The sequence below is a fragment of the Haemaphysalis longicornis genome, unplaced genomic scaffold, assembly GCF_048455015.1.
Source record: "Haemaphysalis longicornis isolate Haplotype H1 unplaced genomic scaffold, Haemaphysalis longicornis Haplotype H1 scaffold_1, whole genome shotgun sequence".
NCBI classification, from domain to species: Eukaryota; Metazoa; Arthropoda; class Arachnida; order Ixodida; family Ixodidae; genus Haemaphysalis; species Haemaphysalis longicornis.
Window position 1 is genome coordinate 324918838 of NW_027526203.1, and position 8987 is coordinate 324927824.

General features: G+C 43.4%; 1 protein-coding gene across 10 annotated transcripts in view; it reads left to right on the forward strand.

Annotated features, from left to right (window-relative positions):
* Positions 1-7733, forward strand: part of LOC144151690 (uncharacterized) — a 69663-nt gene extending 61930 nt beyond the window's left edge. For all 10 annotated transcript variants that reach the window (XM_077682870.1, XM_077682831.1, XM_077682823.1 and 7 more), the window contains 2 exons: positions 3032-3098; positions 6104-7733. In XM_077682870.1, the coding sequence (XP_077538996.1) occupies positions 3032-3098; positions 6104-6216 (180 nt within the window). In that variant the 3' untranslated portion in view covers positions 6217-7733. The remainder of the gene's footprint in view (positions 1-3031; positions 3099-6103) is intronic.
* The last annotated feature ends 1254 nt before the right edge of the window (positions 7734-8987 follow it).

Here is an 8987-nt window from a genome sequence, read left to right on the forward strand (position 1 = left end):
CACAGTTGTGAAACACCTGATACGACACCTCCACTTCCCCAGTAGCTCTGGTTTGACCAAATGGTCGCCAAAAGAAAAAGGGTTGCAATGTATACTTTCTGTTAAAAGTTGTGTTTTTTTTTTTTTTTTTATCTCTCCTAGTGTAAAAGTAACTCTACTGAGTCTTGCAATGCAAATTAGCTACAATTAATTGAAAGTCGCAATTTGGGGACCACTCTGATATACAGTAACCCCTCGTTATAACCAAGTCAGCTGAACGGCGAAAAAATTCGTTATAAGCGGTACTTCTATATAAGCGATGGCACGAGAAAAACTAAAACAGTTGAGCTTTAACTGTGCCGCAAGTGTGAGGAATCAAAACACAATGTATTCAATGAGGCAAAACTTCATTCAGTTGCAAAAAAGGCATTGAACTTAGGCTGGAGGAGCTTAGCAGGAGCAGCGACGTCGAAACTGGCAGCAAGGCGGCGACATGAAGGCGAGCGAGAGCAGTGACTCTCGTCCTGAATGCCTCGCAGACTGGAGAGTGAAAGGGGAGGGGAAGTCGGTGACCACTTTATAGGGGTGGTGCAGGTGCCACACAACGCTACGAGAGTTTCGCGCTGGAAAGCGCCGGAAATGCCGTGGCTCGAGTTTGAGGTTGTGTTTGTTGAGATCAAAAAACGATTATCCGCTGATTGTGTGTACACAGTGCAATCATGAAAATTGACCGGTTTTGCACTGCGGGCTTTGCTTGATCACTGGGCAATTTTTTTCCGAAGTGTGCAGCCATGACATTTGCAAAACAAGAATTTTTTCGGTGCCTCGTTGTCGACAACACTGCTAATTCTACGGTTCGAGTACCGGTGTTCACGCACCGCCGCGTCAACGCCATTGACGAATGTGTGGGAACAAAATTCAGTGACCCTACTACGCACATGGGCTGCTTCTCTAAAGTCGGATGAAGCGAATCCAGCATGACCCTACCACGCACATGGGCTGCTTCTCTAAAGTCGGATGAAGCGAATCCAGCATGACCGACTCAAGAAAATCTCCAAGGAAACACTAGCTTCCGTTGACTCGCCATGTTGACAGCCTCAGTCGCTGCTGGGTCGCCGCCGCTCGCCATTTCGCTCTAGCGGGTCAAGCTCTTCATGCGGCCTAAGTAATGCGGCCTAAAATGCATGCGTTTGGGTGGGGACCACAAGAAATTTCGAATAAAGCGATATTTCGACTAAAGCGATTTCGTTATAACGAGAGATTACTGTAGTAATAAACAGCCCTTTTGTGCTAACTATGACAACAGCTCCCTTGTCACCTTGGTGGTGGCCTGCAGCAGTCCGATACTGTTGATGACCTCATGGTGCTTGACTTTGCCATTGCTTCCAGTGCCCTCACTCTTGTGCCCTCACTCCAGAGTCACTTCATTGCTAATTGCGACACATTCTCTTAAAGCAGGCCTCTACCTATAAGAACCCCCCATTTCCCCTTCGCTTCTCTTCAGCATTTGTGGTGTGCAGAAAGACACCATGGTTACTGCCACATTTTTGCTGAAAAGTACAACAGTGAACTGTTTTTTTTTTTTTTTTTTTTTTTCCTGAAATGCTTAGGTTGATCAGTTCCTTTGGGGTGTTGTCTAGTACCACACTCTAGCACCACAAAATCTTGGTGTTAATAAGTATTGTGCTTAACGCAGAGAAGCAGGTGTGAAGAATGGTTGGCACGCTGTAGGATTACGTAGATAGGAGTGCCGACTCGGCCTTCGAAGCTGTTCCGTGTAAGACCCCCACTTACAGAGCGGAGTGTAAATGGTACTGCATGTGGACATTAATACCCAGTATAACCCACACGATGTGGGTACTAGTGCACAGTTTTCCTTGCACTGCATGGCCAGGTGGTCCCATTCATTTTGCCATCTGCGACCACTAGTGCTAGCGTTCTAGTTCTGGGAGCATGTCAGTTTGTGTGGCGCTAACTGCAGTTAACAAGGTTACATGAGTGCACCAAAACAGGTGAACGCCTGGTCATACAGTAAGAGGAAAGTGGTGTTTGAGATTGGTGCAGATTGGTGCATTACCCAATCATGCTGACAGCACATTTCAAAGTTCATTCCCAGAGGGCACGCCAATAATGTCTAGTGTCACTTAAAATGGGGAGCCCGGCGGGCGTCATTGTGGCATGTAGGCAGGGACTGCAGGTGACCTTGTTAATATTGTTTGTATGCTGAACAGCCATATGGCCAAACCAAGAATAAGAGGTGAGGAAGTAAGAAGGACGACTTCTCTGCTTTCTGATTTAACTGGGCACACATGCTGCCACTTTAATCCAATGCACATATGACATGTCTTGTGTGTAATCACACTTGCTCATTATTTGTTCCTCCCATCATAAATCAACTTTGTACATTTGCACCCTAGATCGACAGGGTTATGTTATGTTTATATTCTCAGCCGGCTTTGTTGATGTTTGCAGTGAGCACATGCCCAGACAGGGAAATAGCGAAAATCACATATGTGTCAGCGCTGCACGATGACGTGAGCCACACGTCTCAGGATAGCATACAGAGTGGGCATCTTCTAATACAGACGGCATGGCAACAGGAAGCAAGTAGCAGGGAAGAGCGAACATGAGGAGAGACGTGTATGCAGGCACAATGACGAGAGGGTTTGCAGGTGAGGAAGAGAGTGAAGGCAAAGCTGGGTGCGCTGAGCTGCAGGGGGACACCATTGGAAGTCACAAAATTTTTGTTTGCCAGAGTCTGCACCCCTAGCTATCTTAACTCCATGGTTGTTAGTATGGTTAGAGGGGGTGAAGTAGTAGTCCTCTGGGGTGGAGAATGCAGAATTGGCAATTTCACGGCAGTTACATTTTTCCCTCATGACACAAGCTTGAATGAATGCGAGCATTCAAACCATTTGTACTTACTAAGAAAGCGTCTATTTGTACTTAAATTTAGTGCTCAAAACATTAGCTCGTGGTTGAAACTTTATAATCGGGGATTTTTCTTTTATAACAACAGCAATGTGTAATTACTGGGTATTGCTTTCCTCAGGCCTGTGCTTACAAGGTTGGTGAGCTGAAGATCAAGGAGCTACGCAAGAAGATGGAAGACGCACTGGGTGAGTATATCTGTAGCCATTACAAAAATGCTTTGAAATGAGCGCAGGAGGCACATAGTACTGGAGCAGTGTAAAGGCCCTGTGTCTGGGTTAAGTTGTTTTTCATCCTGTTTTTACAAACTGTCTAAGGAAGTTTTCACAGTGCTGGTGTTTCGATGGTATGGAATCTCACCCTGTTGATTGAGTTGTGTCCACTGAGCGCAACACAGCAAACAAGGATTCGGTGTTCTATTCCTCAATTGTGTAACTCTATGATGCGGCCCATCATGCGATTACCTGGATGGTTACGAAGAATGGCCGAAGGCTTACTTTTTTGTGTGTGCTTGTCGAGCAGATGTTTGTTTTATTTTTAAAAGTTTGCAGGCTAGGCCAGTTTTTTCTTTATATGAGGATTTATGTTTTGAACTCCACAAAGTGACCCAAGAAAAATCCCAGCTGTTGTAACGCTGTTGCCACTGCTTCAGTGCTGAAAGCATTACTGGATCAAAGATTAGTGTCTGCTGTACCTTTGTGTGCAGGAAACACCAAATAGTGTTTTGTGATGGTGTCAATTTGCTATACACGGGGTTGTTTACAAGCAGACTACATTAAAGGGGCCATGAAGCCAAATACAAGTTTGGTTTGTTCAAAGGAATGCTTTGTCCTTATAACAGTGAGGCCAACGTTAAAGGAGTACTGACACAAAATTTCAAAGCTGGGATAACTACGTAAAAGGCTTCCTTTGTATATGGAGGTTTCCCAGGAAACTCCCAGGAAGTTTCAACAGTAACTGTTCGGTGTAACATATCTTAAATCCAATTTTATCTTTGCGCTCACGTGAAAGCTCAGAACGGATACCCTTTCTCATTCGGCATCAGCATGACGCCATCTACTCCTCCTGTCCCCAAACTGCTGACGTGAGGGCTCTCGTGACGTGGCCGACGCACTGGCTGCGGATGGCGTGCGTTGTTCCGCCGTGTGTACTATCAGCGTCAAATGAAACGCGAACACGAAAATATAAACCAGAACGTGCAAAATTGAAAAATACTGTTTGTAGAGTTCATATAGTGGCTTGCTATTGGTATGTTTGGAAATCCACTTTTCCCAACTTTGTTTTTGTAACTAAGCCACGCATCATTTTGGCTTGCATGGAAATAAATCGCGCTATTTTTGTGTTCAGGTTCATATTTTCATGTTCGCGTTTCATTTGACGCCGATAGTACACGTCATGCCCAGCGCGTGGAGACAGTGTCTGAGACCACGGCTGGTTTGGGCACACGAGAGAGTGCGAGCACGTCCACACCGGCAGTGGAGTGACGAAAACGGTGATGTCACGCGCGCCCTCCTGTAATGGCGACCGCCTCGGTGTTCGTTTAGTCGAAACCGAAACTGACACAAATAAACGGGGCTGTAAATAAGTATTTATGCTGCTATCTACCGTGTAATGTGCCATTCTATGATTGATTAGTGGGCTGGTAGGCACCCATAGCAGCGGGGGAAAAAAAATCAACACGAAAATTTCATGTCAGTACTCTTTTAAAGCAAACATCGAACAATCAATGTCAAAACAAAGAAAAAAACAAATGATGCCTCTAGTCCCATTTGATCATGCCACTTGGAACACTAACGTGTGGTTAACACACTGATAACCCTGTTTTTGGTATTCCCCCTATTACGTCAGTGTTGAAGTCATGTAGTGCGAGATTTGAAAGCTTTTTAATATTTTTGATGCATTTTTCAGGTAGTAAAAATGTTTTTTAGGGGCAGAATTGAGTTGAGTTAGTTGTAAAAGGCTAATCTTCTCAAAATAAACCGCACATAGACCATGCACTTTCAGGTATGCACTGCCACAAGAAGTGGTTTGGTTGCGATTTTGCACGTGTCATTTCTCAGGCAACAAGGTGGCCCTGCTGCATTGGCATGAAAAGCGCAGTGATAGCTGAGACCCGATACAGCATATGAAAGGGACTGTTGGCATGATTTGCTGTATCTGAGCTCATTATAATTGGGCCTGTGATTTTCGCGAGCCAAGGCTGAAATAAAACACCGCGGGCCCTTAGACTCTTTAACCACTGACCCAGTAAAATGTTTTCAACATTTTGTGGCCAGAATGGCAATCTACACGATGTGTGGACAGATGCAAGGCGTAGTAATTTTTTTTATCTGCCGAGTATTTCCCTGTGAGAATCTCAAATCGCTGCTTTGAACTGAATCAAAGGGTGCATCCACTGGTCTAAACAAACAAGTCAGTCAGACTTTAATGTGAGCCCATGATTTCCACTCGAGAAAATAAATTTAAAAAAAAAGAATGCCACAGGGAGATAATTGGCAAGTTCGGTCCAAGTGTTAGGTATGTTAAGGTACAATGTACTATAAAAGTAGCATACTTGATACAGGTACTAAAATACATGATTTATAGGCCACTTGGTACAAATATATTATAATACTCGACTTGTAAATACTAGTATCTAAAATGCATGCATCTTCTGTGCTCTCTAGCCCTATCAATAATAAGTAAACTCAAGTTTTGGAATTGCCTCATCTCCAAGACAAACCGGCGTGTGCCACGTTGCACTACATGCTCAGGTTTTTGGGTACACGTCAAATGTTTCCATTTATGCTGAGATTCACAATTGTGTCCACAGATGGCAATACTGTGATCCATGTCCTGGGTAGGCCACTTTTATACAAAAGTTTTAGTTTTGTTGTCAGTTGACATGGGCATCAAAGGTTTAACTCTGACATGACATTCGTTCTCAAACTAAAAACAGGTGTAATTATCATACCATTTTGTTTAAGAAGGTAGTCTATTATATGGCCTGGTTTGATTTGGCACCTATGTATTTCCAAAAGTTCACAAGCCCCTTTGTTTAGCAGCAGCAAGTATTCTACCTTTTGGGTAATCTATGATGCATCCTTGATAACCTGTGCATGTTGTACTGACTTCAACAGTTTGTGTGCGAAGAGGCTTGGCTGTTTCATATTCTAGGCCGTGAATGCATGTTTGGTTTTAATGGTTCTTCCAGGCCCCAAATTTGATGTCCAAGCATTCCACAAGGTTGTCCTTAACAGTCCTGGCCCACTGACTTTCCTGGAAAAGCAAGTGGAAAAGTACATCGACGAAATAAAAAAGGCCTAAGGCCATCTTGCTAGGCTCTAAATTGGAACTTTCCATGCATAATCAGGGGTGCTAGGCATCAATCAGTGTGCACTTTTCTGTAACCTGGCATTCAACACGAAGGAATAAAATTCACAAAAATGTATCTGGACATTGGCAGAGAAGGTTTGTAAGCAGCGAGACATTTCAGCTCACGATGCGATTGTTGTGCTTTTGTTGACTCCAAGATCAGGCTCTTCATAAGGTGCCAGAAGTTGCTGCCTAGCATGGGAAAATACAAAAACGTTCCAATTTCTTTTGCACTAAGCTAATCAGGGGAGCTGTTTTTAACCATGTCGTCTATCCAACTTGTGCCTGTGATAAGCTAGACAGATGAGTGTTTTGTATACAATTGTTGTGTGCATTCAAGGTGTTAACTAAGATTTTTTTTTATTATTATTTTTCTCGCTTCATTACCACACTAGGTGGCAGACTTACAATGCATTCAATTGGGACTCAATCGCACATGTTGCTGCTTCTAAGCTTTGGCAATTGTTTGCATTAATGGTGGTTGCTGGATTTGATTGATTGATTGTGGGGTTTAACGCGCCGACGCAACGCAGGCGATGAGGCGTGCCGTAGTGGAGGGCTCCGGATTAATTTTGACCACCTGGGGATCTTTATCGTGCGCCGAAATCTCGTACACACGGGCGTTTTTGCTTTTCGCCTCCATCAGAAAAGCGGCCGCCGCGGCCGGGAATCGAACCCGCGACCTTGTGCTCAGCAGCGCAATACCTTAGCCACTGAGCCACCGCGGCGGGTGGTTGCTGGATTCAATTGCAGTGTCAGAAATTCACAATTCACTTGTATTTTCAGCTGTTGCGACTGATTTTGGTTCCTGTTATTTTTGTTATCAGTGCCACAATAAAGACGAACAACAAAGTGCTGCAGTGCTTCTAGTTACACCCAGTACAGTGATTTAAATATTTCGAGTTGCTGCCTGGTAGACAATGCACAGAACGACCACCGTGATGAAATCACGACGACCTACCTACCTTAGGTTCATGCATGCGTATATTGTCGTATTGCGGGTAGGTAAATTTGTCAACTTAACATCCTGAGCCTTGGTCTATGTCACAAACCAGTGTAGCAGTGCACGTAAAAATTTTTTAGTATTTCGATGATGGTATAGTAACTTAAGTTTCATTTTGGAGACCCTGGTCTCAGCTGTTTTGATTACATTTCAACCTACACACAATTTTTTTACAGTGTCCTTTGGCAAATATGCAATCAGCTTTTGTCTATGCAGCACAAGTTTTATATGGGATGTGTTTTGTCTCATCATTCTGGACAAATGTTTTGGATCGCTATGCACTAAATATGGCCATACGGCCTTACTTTCTATGTATTTGTGTTCTGTAAGGACCAGATAGTGCAACTATACCTCAGATGTAATTTTAGCTTTCTCAGTGCCACAGTTAGGACAGAAGGAAATTTCATGTTGTAAAGTACTAATATTTTGGTCAAATAAAACACAGAATATTTTGTACTTGTGCCAACAGGTGTTACAATTCTATGGTTTTATTGCACTGGAAGGTTTTTACTCCATACAACAGTTGCTCCTGCAGCAGAAAAGTTAGCTTTGTGGAAATCAGGGATGAAGCAGTCTAATGTAGGCAAAAATGGTCATTTAGAAGACCTTGGAGTGAGACAGCTTGGTAGATATTCATGATAGGATTAATATTTTGCAAGTATTAAGCATTTTCTTTAAAACTTGATTATATACTGCACCGAGCCAAACGGTCCACTCCTGGGCGGCAATCCCTTACATCTCCGTCATCAGCAAAGCCCTTTCGAGGGTGTTTTCCAAGTATGACTTGTGGGTTGCCCACATGCCCTGTGCGAAATTTCGCAGCAAGCTAGCGAATGCGAAGGACAAGCTCTCAAAATAATAATACCTGGTGTCGTTTACAAGGTCCCGTGTGGCGATGTGACTGCGTGTACGTTGGTGAAGCTGGAAAGTTCCCGAGACACCTCAACGTACACCAGCGTGATGTAAACAAAAACAACGCCGCCGCGAGTGCACTCGGCGAACATGTGGACGCTTATAATCACAGCATTGACTGGTAGAGTGCCATAATTGTAGCCCAAGAAATAAATGTTACAACCAGGCTCCCCGTGGAATCGCTTATGATACAAACGACACCAGATACAATCAACAGGACAGAGGGCAACATGCCTGGTATCTACGCATAATCATTGCGACACATTTTGAGAGCATGAAAACCAAGACGTCTTGTCTCACCTCATTGTGATCAAGGATCCCGTATGGGATCTGAAATGTCAAAATTGTTCCTTTTACTTAGTGAGTGACTGCAATGATTATAATTAAAAATAGTACCTAAAGAGATGAGGGTCGCCTCTCAATCAGCATGCTGTACTTCATGCAGTTTTGGGACCCTTTGATGTTGCCACAAATAAACTCTCGGCCTCCCCAGCCTACTACCTTTATCAGTAATAATGCTTGCAATGACAAATTTTTATCCATCTTTATTGAAGAAACAACCATTTTTCTTTCCTTCGAGTACAAAAACATTGTGCCATCTGTTGCATTAATTAACCTGAAACTGTCATTTTCAGCTGGTGCAGATATTAAATAATACCAAAGATATCTGTGCAGTGTTATCTGTTACCAAAGATATCTGTGCAGTGTTGTTATTTTTACAATCTTTTGCAACTGACCAGCTGCCTCACAATTGTGAAAAAAAAAAGAAGCCTTTTCAACTGGTAACAAGAACTTGCCACTGTATTAT